This window comes from Lolium rigidum, chromosome 1, assembly GCF_022539505.1.
Source record: "Lolium rigidum isolate FL_2022 chromosome 1, APGP_CSIRO_Lrig_0.1, whole genome shotgun sequence".
Lineage (NCBI taxonomy): Eukaryota > Viridiplantae > Streptophyta > Magnoliopsida > Poales > Poaceae > Lolium > Lolium rigidum.
In genome coordinates, this window is record NC_061508.1 from 42,272,058 (window position 1) to 42,293,984 (window position 21,927).

Below are 21,927 nucleotides of genomic sequence, written 5' to 3' on the forward strand. Positions count from 1 at the left end.
GATATTATCATATTTTCCTTTGGTGGTGCATGTCTAAGTTAGTTTTAAAATTAAAACAAGATCTCAGAGCTTTGTATTATACTCACGAAGTAGTTCATTGGATTATTCCAAAAGATGGATCGGAGTAAAGAGGTCCCTGCCCCCATTTCATTTCCATGGAAATGACAAATAAAATACTAAGTTCCACTTTTTTTTTATTTGGCGAACTATCTGAGGGGCTCCTGATCATGTACTCCCTCCAGGCAAAATTAATAGATATTGTACTGCATTTTACAAGAACAACATTGAAAATGAAGAGTCCAGCAGATAGCTACCTACGATTGCATCAACCAACCAAAACCTATTACTCATGGCAGCACTCATTCGTCAGTATACAACCAATACGATCGCAAGAATAGTCCCAACCGTGCTTTAGATGGTGACTTGTTCAAGCTGATTTCCACTTTAAGTAGTTATGTGTTTCCAGGAAGATGTCTCATTCAAAATCACGTAGTTTTGAATAGACTAAGTAGTTTTGGGAGTTGAAGTACAGTGTCAACAAGAAAACTTCGCACGACAATCAGAGAAACCTCAGTAGCTAAATCGATGCCGTAATGCAAACAGAAAATCTGTGCACAGCCCGGAAAACCGCAGAAGAGATGAGCCATTTGCGTGCGACGAACACGAATTTGAACGCACGTGTTGAAAGGTTCAACCATTGATCTTGTCCTTAATTAACACACGGTAGCACACAAAAGTAGTTTTTACTTGGTAGTATACCTTTACCACCTAATGACCTAGTCACCATCATCTAATTCCTAGTTTGCTAACGACGACCAATACATGCGCGTTTACTAATGACATTGGCATTAGCACGCGCGCGCCTCTATCTTCTAATCAATCCTCCTATAAAATTGCTCCCTTCATGCCTGCAGAACATACACACACCTTGTGGTAGCTAGCTAGCTCTGGTTCATCGCTAAGCTCAAAGCGTGCTCTCTTGTGACATCGAACAGTTGACCAGCAATGGACGGCCGGGATGAATACTTCTGCGACTTCATGGAGCTGAAGCCGCACAAGGGCGGCGTCCGCAGCCTCCTCCACCTTCTGTGCTCCGGCGACGTCGCCGAGAACGACGTTGTCGAATGTCCCCCTGGCACGACCGAAGACCAACCGTCGAAGTCGAACAGGTGGGTCATCTTCGTCTCCGTCGTGGCACAGATGCTGCTGCTGTGGGTGAAGACGCCTTTGGCAAAGCTCGGGGAGGCCGTCGAGTACTGGATGAACTTCTTCACGGTCAACGGCGGCGGGGTGCTCAAGCTTATCAGGAACGCCATGGAAGGTAACTGATGAGATTTAGCATTATGTCGTATGGTCAAATTTTCAAAAGATTCTTCAGTAAGAACAACACTGAAATGGCCAAATTATCTCATACTAGTTGCTGTACGTATTTTGCAGGCAAAGTACGAATTCCAGACAGAGAATCTCCCAACTACCGATCGCTCATCGGGCTTCTGGACACGAGAATCGAGCTGGACGAGAAGATCAAGCCAGAGCATAGCAACTACCACGCTGCTCTCGGCATCATGGCCTCCAAAATTGCCTACGAGAACGAGGTCGTCATCAAGACCGTCGTCGAAAACCATTGGCAGATGAAATTTCTCGAGTTCTTCAACTGCTATAATGGTACGTAGGTCCAGGAAATGTGGATGCATCTCAAAAGTAAACGCATGACATGTGATGCCCATTTTCTTAATGTGCAACTAAGAAGATGCGTTCTTCGTTTCCCGGCAGAATTCCGAGGCGGACACACGACCCAAGCCTTCATGCTCGCTGACAAGGCGGTGGACGCCAACCTGGTCGTGGTGGCGTTCCGCGGCACGTCGCCGTTCGACGCGGATGACTGGAGCACGGACGTGGACCTCTCCTGGTACGAGATCCCGGATGTGGGCAGGGCACACGGCGGCTTCATGAAGGCGCTCGGGCTGCAGCCGACCGGCTGGCCGGCGAAGATCGACGCGAGCAAGGAGCGGCCGTTCGCCTACTACGCCATCCGCGACGCGCTCAAGAAGGTCCTGGCGGCCAACCCGCGCGCCAAGTTCGTCGTCACGGGCCACAGCCTCGGCGGCGCGCTGGCGGTGCTATTCCCGGCCATCCTCGCCCTGCACGGCGGGCAAGACGAGAACGACGAGCTGCTGGCCAGGCTTCACGGCGTGTACACGTACGGGCAGCCCCGCGTCGGGGACCAGCGGTTCGGGGAGTTCGTGGAGCGGCTCCTGGACACGCCGGGGGCGAGGAGGAGGTACTTCCGGTTCGTGTACTCCAACGACGTGGTGCCGCGGGTGCCGTACGACGGCGGCGCGCACCTGTTCAAGCACTTCGGGCAGTGCGTCTACGTCGACTCGTTGTACAGGGCGCAGGGCATGAAGGAGGAGCCGAACAAGAACTACTTCTCGCCGGCGTTCCTGGTGCCCAAGTACGCGAACGCGGCGTGGGAGCTCGCCAGGGGGCTCGTGATCGGGCAGGTTGCAGGGGCGGAGTACGTGGAGGGGTGGGTGATGAGGATCTCCCGGGCGCTCGGGCTGCTGATCCCCGGCCTGCCGCCGCACTCGCCGCAGGACTACGTGAACGCTACCAGGCTCGCGGGCGCGTCGCTGGACTTGCTTCTCCGTGACCATTGATTTGCTCTTTAATTTGTTGCTTCTCCGGGTTTTTGCTTTCAGCCCTTGTAAAATCCATCAGCTGTACTATTTTGCCTGGAAAAGAGGAAGCATCAATTTCTCCGATGATCGGCCACAATGACTAGCAAGATCGCACGAGTTACCGGACTAGCTAGGAAGAGATTCTTTACCTCCGACAAGCGAGTGATGTTTGAGCAGGCCTGCCACTAGGAAGAGATTCGTTACCTGTTCAAGCATGCCGTCCAGATCTCACGCGAGCAAGCTGCCACGGAGGAGGCGGGTCACCTCCTCATGGTGGCCGAGCAAAAGAGGCTGCTTGAGCTCAACGCCAGCGCCAGGCCAAGGCGGCCGTATGCGAGAAAGCGCAACGTCACCGAGAAGCTCACGCCTGCGGCGATGTTGTACCGCCAGATGCGCGAAGCAAGGGGGAGAGGTGGGCGGGGCTGACGACGGCGAAGGGGAAGGGGAAGAACGACGACGAGACAGGTCTGTCGCGTGCCCCAACTGACGGCTAATAGATTAGGTTTTATCTTAGTTTAGTTCAGTTCAAATTTCATTCAAACATTTGCAAATAATCCTAAATTTGAATGAAATTTAGCAGTTTGTTTACATTTGCTTGTTAAAAAACATAATGTGTTTCTTATTGAGGTTGCCAGCGTGTGCAACCTCTCCCCAAATTCGGGAGTGGGTGTTGGCGCGACCCTTAACACACTGTTGGCGCCTATATGGGATGCGCCGGTGAAGATGCTCTTACCAGGATTATTATATGTTCATATATGTTTCCTATTGGCTCTCATTAAGTTTTCGATGGACCAACAAAGATTTGTCCATCTCAAATAAATTGAGCTGGGTCTCTTAATTAAGGTCTCCCATGGCACACAAGTAGTGAAATTGTAGGGGCCTGTAAGTATTACTCGTGGAACATATCTTGGAAGAATTCAGGAAAAAGAAACTGAACATCATAAACCACGTGCTCGTCTAGTGCACTGACTAAGCATTTACAAGGTGCAGCTCCCACAGTTTCAGCATTACCAACTCCGGCAGAAATTCGTGCATATTAGCCTAGCGAACAAGGCAAAGCTGACTTCTACATGGAGATGCAGTAATGGAGAGGCAGTTAAGGGATTTTCGTCGTGCCAATGGACTCTATTTCAAATGTGGGGATAAATTTTCCAAGGAACATCAGTATGAACTCTCAAGATAATTGTTAGTGATTGAAGTGGGAGACTTTAGAGAAGCTTTGTCTGATGATGTTTTACATGCCTTGGAATTGCTTGAGGAAATACAGGTACCTGCTGCTTGTTGTCATCTGTCAGTGGATGCATTATGGCACAGTAGGGGAAGAAACAATCAGACTCAGAACAATTATGGATAATCAATTTTTTTCTATTACTCGTTGATTCGGGCAGTACACACACTTTTGTTACAAAGAACTTTGCTGAGCATGCTGGATGTGTGATCTCTCCTGCCCTATCTAGTTATGCTAGTCAAGGGGGGAATGGGCAGGTAATGATCTCTGATCGACATGAAAAAGGATTGAAGTGGTGGACTAAGGGCCATACCTTTGCCATGGATATGACAATCCTACGTATTGGTGCTTATGATGCTATTTGGGGATCAATTGGCCAAAAAACAGCTATTGACTGGATTAACAAGAATCTTTTTTTCGAGTACCCGCAGTAGTTCTGCGAGTTTTCTATTTATCTTAGGAGGAGAAGGCCGAAAGGCCCATGCAGTTGAAATCCACTCTTCCCAAAAATATGCTCCCTCCAGGCCTCCACCCAAAAAGCATATTTTTGATTGTCAAAAAATTCTAAAAAAGATCGCACGTACATCTCGACAATGAATGTGTGTTCATACAGTTGCACGAAAAAACGATATTTCTTGTTGTCGTTGTAAAAAAGACAAAACATGTCTCCAAAAAAATCGCAAGTTCCTCTGGATAGTCTCTTACTTTTAGCACCAAACTTTGTCTTTTTAGATAGCCAAACGACAAGTCGATTTTTCGTGGAAAACCTTTGTGCAAACTGCAAAAGTAGCATGTAAAGATGTACACATGAATTTATTATTTAGAACTTTTTTGATATTTCAAAATGTATTAAAGACAAATTTCAAAATAAAAATTCAGAAGGGAGAGAGAAGAAAGCTGACAACCATGCAAAAAATAGTAGGAGAGAGAAATGTGGGCCACACACACTGTATGCCCATTGTAGAATCGCTGGACTCGTGGGAGCGGTGATTATGCGCAACGTCATCCTATTGCTTACATGAGCAAGGCCTTGGGGCATCTGAATCAGATGCTTTCAATTTATGAAAAAGAGTTTCTAGCAGTGATTATGGTTGTTGATAAATGGAGACAATATTTACGGAGAGGTCCTTTCATAACACTCATACATCATAAAATTCTCACTAATCTCAAAGATTAATTTCTAACGTCTAAGCTATAAAACAAAGCAATGGCTAAGTTGGTGGATCTACAATTTAAAATTAGTTAACAGTATAACTTGCCTACCTAGGAGCCTCCACAGCGTTTTGGAATGGGAAGCAATAATGGGGCTGTAGACTCTCTTTAAAGAGGAGGACATTTACTCTGTCTCTACCAGTAAACCAGACTAGTTTCAGGAGGTTTTGAACACTTACAGAAATGATGCACAAGCTCTAGCTTTGTTACAAGAACAGGCTATAACATCTCCTAATGCTTATAATTTATTCTCTTGAGCACAGGCTGATCAAATACAAGCTAGCATTGCAAACTAAACTTATTCCTTCTCTGCATGACAGTGCAGTGGGTGGCCACCTGGTATTCAATCTTCTTACCAGCGCATTATGTAGCTTTATTACTGGGCAAGTGTGAAACTAGCTGTGGAAGACTATATCAACCAGAGCACAGTTTGTCAAATGGCCAATTATTCTCGGCAGAAACCTGCAGTTTGTCTCAGCCACTTCTGCCTCCAAATATTGCTTGGTCTGAAATCACCATCGATTTCATAGAGGGTTTGCCTTTGTCTATGGGGCTAATTTGATTCTGGTAGTGGTTAATCGCCTGAAAGAATATGCTCATTTTTTGCCTTTACGTCACCCTTTCACTAACATCTCTGTTGTAAAGGTTTATGTTCACAACATTGTTAAACTACGTGGTGTGCCTCTACAATAATCTCCAATCGTAACAAGATTTTTACCAGTCATTTCTGTAAGGAACTGATTAACGCCTTGATGACTAAGTTGAATTACAGTACATAATGTATATCACCCCAGACCGATGGTCAATGAATGCATGGAGCATAGTTGCCAGGTTCGAGGTCGGTGCCGCGTTCCACGACCCCGGATCGATCGACCCGGATCGGGGGTCGGGAACAACAGCGGATCGATGTAATTCGCGGACGGATCACGAACTCACGATCCCACGCCAGCTTGGCCCACTGCCACGGCCGCGCCCAGGAAGAAGGCCAGGAAGAAGGCCGTCTTGGCCCACTGCCACGGCCGCGCCCAAGAAGAAGGCCAGGAAGAAGGCCGTCCACGCGAGCTCGCCGCCGGTGCCGTGCTTCTGCGTCAGCGAGAGCTTCTTCTCCCTCTCTTTCTGCTCCTCCATATCCTCCATCGACCCAAACCAAAGTGGATCACGATCCACGATCCAATTTGGCGTACCGGAGATGTGTACCCCTAACCGATCCTTGTTCGCCGGCATGACGAATCTCGTTCCCCGATCCCGTTCCTCGATCCGAACGATCCGGTTCGCCGGCAACTATGGCATGGAGCCGTATTTTGTGTTGTATTGTGCAGGATAACCCAAGAGACTGGAGAAAGTGGCTAAGCTTAGCTGCATTCCTGTACAATTCCAGTTTATTTTCCTATCTGCGTTGCTCACAATTCAATACTCTCTACATAACTGAACCCAATTTTTGTGGCATTCCAAACCTTACTGTTGCTGAGAATTCTGTTGCTACTGACGCTACTCTCGAGTACCAGACACAAACTGAAGTACTGAACTGCTTCACGCTCAATTGGTTCGTGCTCAGTTACGGATGAAACATTATGCTTATAGCAACCATGGTGAACGACGGCTATTGCTCCGGTGTCCCCCCCTCCCCCCCTCTGAACTTTGTTCTATTTAGACGGCTAGGATCTGCTGACGTAGCAAGCTCGCTGCTCGCCACGCCATGGAGACCGCCGCCGCTGAGCTAGCGAGCCACGTTGAAAATCAAGCCCGTCGCTCACCGCGCCCTGGAGGTCGCCGATGCCGAGCTGGGGAGCCACGCGGAAAAGCAAGCCCACCGCTCGCCGCGACATGGTGGCCGACGCCGAGCTGGGGAGCCACACATACGACGGTGGCAGGTATCGGAGTCGCGTCGACGATCATGGATTCTCAGACGGTTAGTGAGATTAGTCATGAAATTCACGGATCATATGGTTCAGTCTTTCTCAGAAATATTCGGATTTTAGGATAGGATCATCCATATTTTCTGGTCACGAACCAAATACACCCTTTAAGTTTGGTTGGAAGGGGGGCCACTGAAGCACGCCTCGGTGAACGACAGTTCCAAGTTAGAGAGGAAGTTCTTCTGAAACTGCAGCAGTCTGTCGTCAACCGTCCAAATCCAAAGCTACCATGGAAGTATTTTGGTCTGTTCTAGAAAGAATTGGTGAAGCAGCGTATCGTCTTGGACTTCTTAAGGCTGCCCAGGTACATCTGGTTTTTCATGTTTCTCAGCGTAAAGCCATTTACCAACAACTACAATCCAGTGTTTAGTGAATTGCCTTCTACACCGGAACTGCACACTTCAGCTCGTGTTCTGGTGAAAATTCTTCACCGAATGGGGGGATTATTATGTGCTGAAAGCCAGATTACCAGAGTCTTTGCTTTCGGATGCAGAGTCGGCACAGGTGGGGACTTCTCCATATCCTAGAAACAATTGAAATAATTAGTTTGAGTAAGAAATAAACATTTTTCAGAAAAAAGCTGAACATCTCCAGAATAAAAAATAAAAATTTATTTCCAAATACAAAAAAAATGAGCATTCCATAAATCCATGGTTTTTTTTTTGAACATTCTGATTGTGTGCTTTCTTAAAAAACATAGAACCGTGCATTTGTTTTCATGAAAATTCTTTTTGGTATCCAGAAATATTACTGCATCTTCTAAAAAAACAACAAATATCCACTATCAAAATTCTTTTTACACAAAAACCATATTTTGCTGTAAACTTACAAAATACAAACCTAATTAGTTGTTTAGAGGATAAATACCAAATTAAGCACGTACGAACCACTATCAGTGCTTAACTGGTCTCCAACATAAATTTGCATATACCAAACTGGTCATGCCAACATAGGACAGTCGGATCGGAAGAAGATAATCCAACTGCACTTCTCGGTGTGTCAGGCCAATTCCTCTGGTGGGTATGACCAAGAGAGTGTTAAATTGTTGTAGTTTCTGTACTATTGTACCTGGACTATACCCATGTAAACTGCAATACAAGACGGCCCAAACCCAATAGGGTATCGAACTCTGTTTCCCACAATTCTAAACTATGTATGTTTCATATGTATCATCCTAGTTCGATCTCCAATGTCTTATGCCGCCTCTTCCGCCACCGCGTCGATCTCCGTCGATGCTATTATCTCGATAGAGAGTGAATGTGGAGTTAACCAGAAGCATGACTTCGAGACGGAAGATTATGCCTCGTATCAGAGATTGCCCATCGACAACGTGCATGGCGCCAAGTCATGTACATGGTCGGCGTACATGCCGATGCCCAGCGACTCAAATCTCTCGTTCATGATCTTTTCTGCATTTTTTGTGGTCTATTTCGTCGCTATTGGACACGACAACCGTCACTGGCGTCGCTGCCATTTTCCCCCTGTGGTGAACTGGAATAGGACCAGCAGGCACGCTGGAGGCAGTGCCAGTGGTTTTATGTGCTTAATTTGGTATTTATCCTATTGACAACTAGGTTAGTGTTTTGTGCAACAGTTTACAACAAAATTTCGTGTTTTGTGCAAAAAATATCTTAGACCATGTTCTTTGCAAAAACTGCACCAACAAGTGGTGCTGTTCAAAAAAAAAAAACAAGTGGTGTTAACTGCAATTTCCTCGATATAGAGGGATGCACACTATTGAAGTGATAGACCAAATGAAGATGACCCATAATGTTAGGAGAGAATTCGTTATTTGCACCGGATAAAATTTGCCTTCCTTTCTTAGCTCTATAGAAAAAATCTTTCTTTTTAACAAATAAAGTTTGGTTAGTTCCTTATTTGGCCCTCTAGTACAATTTATCCACTAACGGTGTTAAATAGTAGATGTCTAAGATAACATTTTTGTCCCTGATGCAATATTTGATCAGATTTTAAGAAATTCAAAATTTTGATAGTGTCCATATATATAATACGTAACACAACATATAACAGTTCCAAAGTATAGAAATGCATAGATATTATCACCAGTACAAGTGCACACATTACAAATCCACATGTTACAAGTCTGGCCATACCGACGATGCCTCACAACCAGAGCATGTACCCACACAGTAGCCACCATGCACCGGTATCCATCCGGCGCTCCCTCTACCCCCCTCCCCCCTGCAGAGCCCCACGGTCGCCACCTTTTGCTCCAATGGCTAAGCCTCTATCGCCACGTCATCGCCGTTGACGAGCCGCTGCTGCCGCTTCTAGGGTTAGCCACCGTCAGGGTCGGGGGTCGAGGTCGGGGAGGGAGACGGATCGGTTCGGCCGCGGGACGGGTGAGGCAGTGATGTCTACGGGAGCTTCTATTCTTGTAGACAGTGTTGGGCCTCCAAGAGCAGAGGTTTGTAGAACAGCAGCAAGTTTCCCTTAAGTGGATTACCCAAGGTTTATCGATCTCAGGGAGGAAGAGGTCAAAGATATCCCTCTCATGCAACCCCGCAACCACAAAGCAAGAAGTCTCTTGTGTCCCCAACACACCTAATAGGTGCACTAGTTCGGCGAAGAGATAGTGAAATACAGGTGGTATGAATAAGTAGTAGCAACGGCACCGTAAAAGTGCTTTGCCCAGGACAAGAAAAAGCGAAGAGTAACGCAAAGAAGTAGTAACGCAAGTAAACAAGAAACAAGCAGCGATAGCGTATTTAGGAACAAGGCCTAGGGATTACACTTTCACTAGTGGACACTCTCAACATTGATCACATAACAGTAACAGATAAATGCATACTCTACACTCTTGTTGGATGATGAACACATTGCGTAGGATTACATGAACCCTCAATGCCGGAGTTAACAAGCTCCACAATAATGCTCATATTTTAGTAACCTTTAGTGTAAGATAGATCAAAAGACTAAACCAAGTACTAGCATAGCATGCACACTCGTCACCTTCATGCATATGTAGGAGGAATAGATCACATCAATATTATCATAGCAATAGTTAACTTCGCAATCTACAAGAGATCATGATCATAGCATAAACCAAGTACTAACACGGTGCACACACTCGTCACCTTTGCACACGTGCAGGAGGAATAAAACTACTTTAATAACATTGCTAGAGTAGCACATAGATAAATTGTGATACAAACACATTGCAATCATAAAGAGATATAAATAAGCACCTCACTATGCCATTCAACAAAGTGAATAAGTATTCTGTGAAATATAGCCTAAGAGACCCACACGGTGCACACACTCGTCACCTTTACACACGTGGGACAAGGAGTCTCCGGAGATCACATAAGTAAAACTCACTTGACTAGCATAATGACATCTAGATTACAAGCATCATCATATGAATCTCAATCATGTAAGGCAGCTCATGAGATTATTGTATTGAAGCACATAGGAGAGAGATGAACCACATAGCTACCGGTACAGCCCCGAGCCTCGATGGAGAACTACTCCCTCCTCATGGGAGCAGCAGCGGTGATGAAGATGGCGGTGGAGATGGCAGCGGTGTCGATGGAGAAGCCTTCCGGGGCACTTCCCCGCTCCGGCAGGGTGCCGGAACAGCAGACTCCCGTCCCCCGCATCTTGGCTTCGCGATGGCGGCGGCTCCGGAAGGTTTTCCGTATCGTGGTTTTTTCGCATCGTGGTTTTCGCGACGGAGGCTTTATATAGGCGAAGAGGCGGCGCAGAGGGTCGAAGGGGTGGCCACACCATAGGCCGGCGCGGCCAGGGCCCGTGCCGCGCCACCCTATCATCCGGGGCCCACAGGCCCCCCTCCGGCGCTCTCGGTGTTCTGGATGCTTCCGGTGAAAATAGGAACCCGGGTCTTGATTTCGTCCGATTCCGAGAATATTTCGTTACTAGGATTTCTGAAACCAAAAACAGCGTAAAAACAAGAACTCGGAACTTCGGCATCTTGTTAATAGGTTAGTTCCGTAAAATGCACGAATATGACATAAAGTGTGCATAAAACATGTAGGTATCATCAATAATATGGCATAGAACATAAGAAATTATCGATACGTCGGAGACGTATCAAGCATCCCCTAGCTTAGTTCTCGCTCGTCCCGAGCGGTAAAACGATAACAAAGATAATTTCTGAAGTGATATGCCATCATAACCTTGATCATACTATTTGTAAACATATGTAGTGAATGCAGCGATCAAAACAATGGTAATGACATGAGTAAACAGGTGAATCATAAAGCAAAGACTTTTCATGAATAGTACTTCAAGACAAGTATTAATAAGTCTTGCATAAGAGTTAACTCATAAAGCAATAAATCAAAGTAAAGGCATTGAAGCAACACAAAGGAAGATTAAGTTTCAGTGGTTGCTTTCAACTTGTAACATGTATATCTCATGGATAATTGTCAACATAGAGTAATATAACAAGTACAATATGCAAATATGTAAGAATCAATGCACAGCTTCACACAAGTGTTTGCTTCTTGAGGTGGAGAGAGATAGGTGAACCGACTCAACATAAAAGTAAAGAGAATGGTCCTTCAAAGAGGAAAGCATTGATTGCTATATTTGTGCTAGAGCTTTTATTTTGAAAACATGAAACAATTTTGTCAACGGTAGTAATAAAGCATATGAGTTATGTAAATTATATCTTACAAGTTGCAAGTCTCATGCATAGTATACTAATAGTGCCCGCACCTTGTCCTAATTAACTTGGACTACCGGATCTTTGCAATGCACATGTTTTGACCAAGTGTCACAATGGGGTACCTCCATGCCGCCTCGTACAAAGGTCTAAGGAGAAAGCTCGCATTTTGGATTTCTCGCTTTTGATTATTCTCAACTTAGACATCCATACCGGGACAACATGGACAACAGATAATGGACTCCTCTTTAATGCATAAGCGTGTGGCAACAATTATTATTCTCATATGAGATTGAGGATATATGTCCAAACTGAAACTTCCACCATGAATCATGGCTTTAGTTAGCGGCCCAAAGTTCTTCTCTAACAATATGCATGCTCCAACCATGAAGGTGGTAGATCTCTCTTGCTTCGTACAAGACGAACATGCATAGCAACTCACATGATATTCAACAAAGAATAGTTGATGGCGTCCCCGAAACATGGTTATCGCACAACAAGCAACTTAATAAGAGATAAAGTGCATAAGTACATATTCAATACCACAATAGTTTTTAAGCTATTTGTCCCATGAGCTATATATTGCAAAGGTGAATGATGGAATTTTAAAGGTAGCACTCAAGCAATTTACTTTGGAATGGCGGATAAATACCATGTAGTAGGTAGGTATGGTGGACACGAATGGCATAGTGGTTGGCTCAAGGATTTTGGATGCATGAGAAGTATTCCCTCTCGATACAAGGTTTAGGCTAGCAAGGTTATTTGAAACAAACACAAGGATGAACGGTACAGCAAAACTCACATAAAAGACATATTGTAAACATTATAAGACTCCATACCGTCTTCCTTGTTGTTCAAAACTCAATACTAGATGTTATCTAGACTCTAGAGAAACCAAATATGCAAACCAAATTAGCAAGCTCTAAGTATTTCTTCATTAATGGGTGCAAAGTATATGATGCAAGAGCTTAAACATGAGCACAACAATTGCCAAGTATCAAATTATCCAAGACATTTTAGAGTTACTACATGTAGCATTTTCCAATTCCAACCATATAACAATTTAACGAAGAAGAAACTTCGCCATGAATACTATGAGTAGAGCCTAAGGACATATTTGTCCATATGCTACAGCGGAGCGTGTCTCTCTCCCATAAAGTGAATGCTAGGATCCATTTTATTCAAACAAAAAAAAAACAAAAAAAACGACGCTCCAAATAAAGTACATAAGATGTGACCGAATAAAAATATAGTTTCAAGAGAAGAAACCTGATAATTTGTTGATGAAGAAGGGGATGCCCAAGATGAACCACCGGGGCATCCCCAAGCTTAGAGCTTTCACTCTCCTTGATCATATTGTATCATCCTCCTCTCTTGACCCTTGAAAACTTCCTCCACACCAAACTCGAAACAAACTTATTAGAGGGTTAGTGCATAATTAAAAATTCACATGTTCAGAGGTGACACAATCATTCTTAACACTTCTGGACATTGCTCAAAGCTACTGGAAGGTAATGGAACAAAGAAATCCACCCAACACAACGAAAGAAGCAATGCGAAATAAAAGGCAGAATCTGTCAAAACAGAACAGTCCGTAAAGACGAATTTTAAAAGGGCACCAGACTTGCTCAAATGAAAATGCTAAAATTGAACGAAAGTTGCGTATATATCTGAGGATCACTCACGTAAATTGGCTTAATTTTCTGAGTTACCTACAGAGAATTAGACCCAGATTCGTGACAGCAAAGAAATCTGTTTCTGCGCAGGAATCCAAATCTAGTATTCACTTTACTATCAAAGACTTTACTTGGCACAACAAAACACAAAACTAAGATAAGGAGAGGTTGCTACAGTAGTAAACAACTTCCAAGACACAAATATAAAACAAAGTACTGTAGCAAAATATCACATGGGTTATCTCCCAAGAAGTTCTTTCTTTTTAGCCATTAAGATGGGCTCAACAGTTTTAATGATGCACTCGCAAGAAATAGTATTGGAAGCAAAAGAGAGCATCAAGAGGCAAATTCAAAACACATTTAAGTCTAACATGCTTCCTATGCATAGGAATCTTGTAAATAAACAAGTTCATGAAGAGCAAAGTAACAAGCATAGGAAGATAAAACAAGTGTAGCTTCAAAAATTTAGCACATAGAGAGGTGTTTTAGTAACATGAAAATTTCTACAACCATATTTTCCTCTCTCATAATAACTTTCAGTAGCAACATGAGCAAACTCAACAATATAACTATCACATAAAGCATTCTTATCATGAGTCTCATGCATAAAATTATTACTCTCCACATAAGCATAATCAATTTTATTAGTTGTAGTGGGAGCAAATTCAACAAAGTAGCTATCATTATTATTCTCATCATCAAATATAGGAGGCAAAGTATCATCAAAGTAAATTTTCTCCTCAATGCTTGGGGGACTAAAAAGATCATGAAAACCAGCTTCCCCAAGCTTAGAACTTTCTATATTATTATCAACAATGGTGTTCAAAGCGTTCATACTAATATTACTACCAAGATGCAAATAAGATTTCATAGGTTTTTTAATTTTCGCATCAAACAATCCATGTTTTAAATCAGGAAATAGAATAAGAAGCTCATTGTTGTCCATTATGCCCAACTAGTGTAAACAAGAAACAAAAAGATGCAATTGCAGGATCTAAAGGAAATATCTTCGAGCACAAACACAATGGCGCCGTGAAAAGTACCGTTACACCGGAACCGGAGTATGAGTGCCTTTTTACCTTTCCTCCCGGCAACGGCGCCGGTAAAAGTGCTTGATGTCTACGGGAGCTTCTATTCTTGTAGACAGTGTTGGGCCTCCAAGAGCGAGAGGTTTGTAGAACAGCAGACAAGTTTCCCTTAAGTGGATTACCCAAGGTTTATCGATCTCAGTGGAGGAAGAGGTCAAAGATATCCCTCTCATGCAACCCCGCAACCACAAAGCAAGAAGTCTCTTGTGTCCCCAACACACCTAATAGGTGCACTAGTTCGGCGAAGAGATAGTGAAATACAGGTGGTATGAATAAGTAGTAGCAACGGCACCGGAAAAGTGCTTTGCCCAGGACAAGTAAACAAGCAAGTAGTAACGCAGCAAGTAGTAACGCAGCGATAGTAACGCAGTAAAACAAGAAACAAGCAACGATAGCAAGTATTTAGGAACAAGGCCTAGGGATTACACTTTCACTAGTGGACACTCTCAACATTGATCACATAACAGAACGGATAAATGCATACTCTACACTCTTGTTGGATGATGAACACATTGCGTAGGATTACACGAACCCTCAATGCCGGAGTTAACAAGCTCCACAATAATGCTCATATTTTAGTGACCTTTAGTGTAAGATAGATCAAAAGACTAAACCAAGTACTAGCATAGCATGCACACTCGTCACCTTCATGCATATGTAGGAGGAATAGATCACATCAATATTATCATAGCAATAGTTAACTTCGCAATCTACAAGAGATCATGATCATAGCATAAACCAAGTACTAACACGGTGCACACACTCGTCACCTTTGCACACGTGCAGGAGGAATAAAACTACTTTAATAACATTGCTAGAGTAGCACATAGATAAATTGTGATACAAACACATTGCAATCATAAAGAGATATAAATAAGCACCTCACTATGCCATTCAACAGTTAATAAGTATTCTGTGAAATATAGCCTAAGAGACCCACACGGTGCACACACTCGTCACCTTTACACACGTGGGACAAGGAGTCTCCGGAGATCACATAAGTAAAACTCACTTGACTAGCATAATGACATCTAGATTACAAGCATCATCATATGAATCTCAATCATGTAAGGCAGCTCATGAGATTATTGTATTGAAGCACATAGGAGAGAGATGAACCACATAGCTACCGGTACAGCCCCGAGCCTCGATGGAGAACTACTCCCTCCTCATGGGAGCAGCAGCGGTGATGAAGATGGCGGTGGAGATGGCAGCGGTGTCGATGGAGAAGCCTTCCGGGGCACTTCCCCGCTCCGGCAGGTGCCGGAACGGAGACTCCTGTCCCCTGCATCTTGGCTTCGCGATGGCGGCGGCTCCGGAAGGTTTTCCGTATCGTGGTTTTTTCGCATCGTGGTTTTCGCGACGGAGGCTTTATATAGGCGAAGAGGCGGCGCAGGAGGGTCGAAGGGGTGGCCACACCATAGGCCGGCGCGGCCGGGGCCCGAGCCGCGCCACCCTATCATCCGGGGCCCACGAGGCCCCCTCCGGCGGCTCTCGGGTGTTCTGGATGCTTCCGGTGAAAATAGGAACCCGGGTCTTGATTTCGTCCGATTCCGAGAATATTTCGTTACTAGGATTTCCGAAACCAAAAACAGCGAAAACAAGCAACGGCACTTCGGCATCTTGTTAATAGGTTAGTTCCAGAAAATGCACGAATATGACATAAAGTGTGCATAAAACATGTAGGTATCATCAATAATATGGCATAGAACATAAGAAATTATCGATACGTCGGAGACGTATCAGGCAGCAGCGGCGGGCTTGGGGATGGGGCGGCACAGCGATGGGAGTGGCCGGCGTTTGGGAGGAGAACGCGAGGTGGTTTGGTCCAGCTTTTTTTTCTTTTTTCCTTATGTTCTCTTTTCTCAGTAATGAGTTAGGGGTATAAAAAGTCTAGCAAAAAAAATTTAATGGGAGTAGCTAATAGAATTGACCGGAGGGCCAAGTAAGAAACCAACCAAACTTGTTTGTCAAAAAAGAAAGAAAAGTTTTGTTAGGGCCAAGGAGAGAAGGCAAACTTCAGCCAGGGTCAAATAAGAAAAGGATTTGCTAATTCTTAGCTTGCTGAGAACTAAGTTCGTGCTCAGTCAAATCATACACCGTTTGATTGCATCGTGAGTTGTGCATATGAGATGCAAGTTGGGTTGCAACTAGGGCTTTTTCAGTTGCAAGTGGAGTTGCAACTGGGTCTTTTTGTATTTGCAAGTAGAGTTGCAACTGAGAAAAAATATTCAGGCATTTAGATTTGCTTCATGATTGTGTCAGTCTTCATTTGCAACATGAGTTGATGACATCATCTGACTGAGAATGAAATTAGTCCCTCCATCCATAAATAAGTGTATGTTAGGACATGCCTTAAGTTAAACTCTTTTAACTTTGAATAACGTTTTAGGAAAAAGTGGCAATATTTATGACACCGGATTAATATGGCTAGAATCATCTTAACATATAGTTCAATAATATAGTAGTTTCATGTTACATATATTGTTATTTTTGTGTAAAAATCTAATTAATTTTAAAAATATTTGACTTCTAAAAAAGGAAAACATACACTTATTTGCAAACTGGGGGAGTAGTTCTGGGTCGACCTAGAAATAATAATGCCCCTAACGTTAGTGGTGACAAATTTGCTGTCAATCTCATTTGGCCTCGGTACCATCCCTGCTGCTAGCTGCTAGGCCTAGCTTCGACGAGAAACAATTGGACGCACCAAAATCCCGATCGTCTTCTACAGATCGGACAAAGGCAACAACTGAAAATCCTAGAAAGACGCCGTCAACCACACATCACCTGACCAGTGAATCTGGTGGCTGGTGCCATGCCGGCACCGGCAAGGATGGCAGCAAGCATTCGTCGCATTCAGAACCCAGTCTTCTTTTAAGACAGACCCAAAAGGCATTGCCGAACGCATCGATCAGTGCATCCCTATCTCGTACCAGTCCGAGGCAGCCGGCCATGGGTCACCAAGGAGCATCGAACGGCGTGGGGGGCGACGACATCGGCAGCGCCGCTAGGGCGCACTTCGTGCTGGTCCCGCTGATGTACCAGGGCCACGTGATCCCGGCGGTGGACACGGCGATGCTGCTGGCCACCCACGGCGCGCTCGCCAGCGTCGTGGCCACGCCGTACAACGCCGCGCGCATCCGCCCGACGATCGACTTCGCGCGGCGGTCCGGCCTGCCCATCCGGCTCGTCGAGCTCCCGCTCGACTGCGCCGCGGTGGGCCTGCCCGAGGGAGCCGACGACGTCGACAAGATCCCGCCGGCGCTCCACACGAACTACTTCGACGCGCTGGCGCTCCTCGCGGCGCCGCTCGAGCAACACCTCCGCGCGCACCCGCCGTACCCGACGTGCATCGTGTCCGACTTCTGCCACTCCTGGACCGTGGGTGTCGCGGCGAGCCTGAACGTTCCCCGCCTCAGCTTGTACAGCATGTGCGCGTTCTGCCTCCTGTGCCAGCACAACGTGGAGAGGTTCAACTCGTACGAAGGCGTGGCCCACGACAACGAGCCGGTGGTTGTGCCAGGCCTGGAGAAGAGGATCGAGGTGACGAGGGCGCAAGCCCCTGGCTTTTTCCGGGCGCCCGGGTTCGACCATCTAGCCGACGCCATCGAGTGCGCGCGGGCCAAAGCGGACGGCGTCGTCATGAACTCCTTCCTGGAGATGGAGCCGGAGTACGTCGCCGGGTACGAGGCCGCCAGGAACATGAAGGTGTGGACCATCGGCCCGGTCTCGCTCTACCACCGGTACGCTGCGACGCTAGCAGCGAGAGGGAACACGACCACCGCCATCGCTGCCGACGAGTGCATCCGGTGGCTGGACGACAAGGAGCCCAACAGCGTCGCGTACGTCAGCTTCGGGAGTATCGTGCATGCGGATCCGAAGCAGGTCATGGAGCTGGGGCTCGGGCTGGAGGCGTCCGGCCACCCGTTCATCTGGGTCCTGAAGAACCCGGATCACTACGGCGAGGCGGTGCGCGAGTTCCTGGGGGAACTCGAGGAGCGCGTCGCCGGGCGCGGCATGCTGATCAAAGGCTGGTCGCCGCAGGTGCTGATCCTGAACCACGCGGCGGTGGGCGGCTTCGTGACGCACTGCGGCTGGAACTCCACGCTGGAGGCGATCGCGGCCGGGCTGCCGGTGGTGACGTGGCCGCACTTCTCCGACCAGTTCTTGAACGAGAAGCTGGCCGTGGAGGTGCTGGGGATCGGCGTGAGCATCGGGGTCAAGGAGCCGTTGGTGTGGCGGATAGATAACAAAGAGATCGTGGTGGGGAGAGCTGTGGTGGAGGCGGCGGTCAGGAGCATCATGGATGGAGGAGATGAGGGGGAGGGCAGGAGGCGGAAGGCACTCGCGCTCTCGGAGAAGGCGAGGGCGGCAGTTGAAGAGGGCGGGTCGTCACTTGCTAATTTGCTTGATTTGATCAAGCGTTTCGAGGTGGACGCAGGAGGTTGCACGACTGAGTGAGTATCAAAGAGCGCCGAGAAAATTGAAAAATACCATTATAGTTTGGGCCAGGGCTTTATAATCCCACCATTTTACAAAACTTCATAAAAAAACAAGGCCAGTGCTAGTCATCAGGCGGCTGTAAAAGAGCCACAAATCAGCCTCCTTGTGGACCGTTAGATTAAGGTAAGTGAGCGAATTCTGCACGTCCGATCGCGTGATACAAAAACAGTCGTATGTAACAATTATTTTCATAATATGTAACATCGGTCCCAATATTTTCATTTAGTCGCAAAAAAATGGTACAGTTTTTTTTTTTGCAAATGGTACAAAATATCCCCAATGTAACATTTCTCTTCGTGTATGTAACATTTCAAAAAATACAGCATTCTCTGTGATGCATCTAACATTTTCGTCTAACTTATCCACCATTACACGATACATGTAACGTTGGTGCAATTTTCTGTATCATAGATAAAAAATCGTTGTATCATTTGCTCAGGTTTACACCACAAAACTTATACACGTATGTAGAATGTGGCACCATATGTAACATCGAAGGAATCTCAACAAAATCGACCTTCACAGCCACCACGGCTGATTCGAGCTTGCCGGTGCGGGACGAGCTCGAGGAGAACGCACCTGTCGCGACTGGGAGAGATAGGCCACTGGTTGGGGGGCACGATCGTGCGACCCCTGCAGAGATGCTTGCTAGATGGAAGCGCGGGTGACGACACGCATCCAGAGGGGAGCCATCAGAGGGGAGCCACCGAAGGAGGTGAGGTCAGAGAAGATCGGCCATGAAGGCATGGGCAAAGGACATGCATCCGAAGGGGAGCCGTCGAAGGGAGGTGTGGCCAAAGTAGAGCCACCGATGGGAGGTGCGGCTAGAGGCCCCGGTCAGGGGCGGGAAACACGATGGAGGAGGAAGGTCGGGTGGGAAGGTGGTCGGGGCACAGTGGCGTCTGTTTTTGTCGCGGAGGAAGATCCACAAAAATGTCGTGGGAGGAATTGTTTTCACTCTAAATATGATGTCCCACAGTTGGAGGAGACGTGGTTGTAAGTTGTAACCGGCTGATGCTACAACCGATGGAAGAGAAGACTTATCCAAAAAAAAAACATACTCTTTTAATGGAGCACTTGTGGTAGGAACACTTCTAAAAGTGGGTCTAAAATTGTCTAGCTTAGTGCACTTGTGAATAAATGCCCGAAATGTTGATCTAGAGAAATTTGTTAAAATGCCTTATACCTTTTGTGGCACTTTTTAAGTACCATTAAAGTTGTATACTTTATGTGGAACTTTTATCTAAGTGCCCTCCAAAAAATACCTTTTACCTTTTGAGACATTTCTCAAAATTCCCTAATTGATCCATAGTCACTTCATAACTATATTCAATAACACAACATACATTAATACGAAAAAGGACAACGCATATGCGGATCAAATCTATGTGAATATCACACTTTTACGGAGTGGCCGAGGGAGTGGTAACCTAGTCTCCTAGGTCTTAAATATTTCTCCGCTACTACTCCGCAACTCCATCTCTAGCAGCAACAATATATTCAACACTAAAATAACACCTAAACTTCAGGCTCTGCAAAAAGAGACACCTCCAAAAAGAAAACAGTGCACAAGCACCGTCGTAACCCGAGCAAAAGATCTTAGGTTTTCACCCTGAAGATAGTCTCCGCTCTCAAATTAATGCCTTCAATAAGATCATTGTCAGGCACAACCAGTTAAGGCCACGCCTTAGATTTTTACCTTGAAAGGTGAGACTCTAAATTCACCTGTGCTGCCACTCCTATTTGCATATTGCTTCTGGGAAACCCCCAGAACATCAAGCAATTCCCTCAACAATACAGAGACTCGAACCTCCATTGCTAGTTCTCTAATCCGGCCTTCATGATATTTCCTGTGTCTGATTTCACCATGGACCAGAATATTTTCTAATGGCAACACAGAACAGAGCTTCGCACCGCTCCCACTAGACCCACAGGGTCGAAATAAAAGCATGGGTGTGCACAACCGAATACCACCTGATCTAGCAATCGTCAGGCATAAGACGAACTGTAACATTCGCCGGCGGAGCTTTCCGGAACTCATCACTCCAACCAGATCAAGACGGACAGGCCACAGACAGGTCTCCATCTCCGCATAAGAGAAACCATAGGACCGCCACCATTATTTATGTTAGTCCCAACACCGCCGACCATCCTAGGCCGGCCGAGACAACGTGGCGAGATGCCTTGCAGCCGACCGACCCTCCACTAGCGACAACCAGGATCACAGAGAGAATAAGGAGAAGACCGACCTAGGGCTTACACCCATCCGGCCCGTCCCACCCCGCACCTCTACCGCCGACATGTCATGCCGCCGGAGGCCACCACCACCATTACCAGGACGCCGCCTAGGCCGGCGTCCAGGTCGTCATCCGTCGCGCTGCCGCTGCCCCAGGCGCTTATCCTACCACTTAATATGCTGATGATGTGGGAGTCTTCACCAACCTAACAGCGGCAAAATAATCTTTTTGCAATCTCACAGATTCTGCAATGCTTCAGCGAGGCGTGGTTTGAAAGTAAATGTGAACAAAACTGAAATCTAGCAAATATGTTGTGATGGCTTGAACTTGGGGAGCATCATTTATTCACTTCATCATTCCGAGCAAAGCTCGTCACCTTCTTAGGGAAGTACCTCGTCTTAACTCTTCAATACCAGTGTTTAAGGAAGATTGATTTCTACCCGCTCATTGAAAAATTTGGATCTCCAATGGGTTGTATTGAAGCGCACAGGCGCTCGTTCACTGCGTTGGACTCACCCTTGCAAAGGAATATCTGATCTGATTTGTACTGCTTCAATTGTATTTTCTTTTTAGTTGAAACGAAAAATTCATATTCACGTGCTATGTGTTCACAAAGTCGTTTCATGAAAAATAGAATTTGTCATGTGGCGTGTATAAAAAAACAAAATTCAATGCCAAAAAATAAGGCTTTTCAGAAGATAAATTTTCTTATTTTTACATAGATCACAAAAA

At 45.9% G+C, this 21,927-nt stretch overlaps 2 protein-coding genes across 2 annotated transcripts; both read left to right on the top strand.

The window, feature by feature from the left end:
* Positions 1-1,005: 1,005 nt before the first annotated feature.
* LOC124671783 (triacylglycerol lipase OBL1-like) lies at positions 1,006-2,660 on the top strand. The gene is made up of 3 exons (XM_047208116.1): positions 1,006-1,321; positions 1,438-1,664; positions 1,878-2,660. The coding sequence occupies exons 1-3, from the start codon at positions 1,006-1,008 to the stop codon at positions 2,658-2,660; spliced, it is 1,326 nt and encodes a 441-aa protein (XP_047064072.1).
* A 14,659-nt stretch (positions 2,661-17,319) lies between these two features.
* LOC124671793 (UDP-glycosyltransferase 73C6-like) lies at positions 17,320-19,162 on the top strand. The gene has a single exon (XM_047208125.1). The coding sequence runs from the start codon at positions 17,408-17,410 to the stop codon at positions 18,914-18,916; it is 1,509 nt and encodes a 502-aa protein (XP_047064081.1). The 5' UTR covers positions 17,320-17,407; the 3' UTR covers positions 18,917-19,162.
* The last annotated feature ends 2,765 nt before the right edge of the window (positions 19,163-21,927 follow it).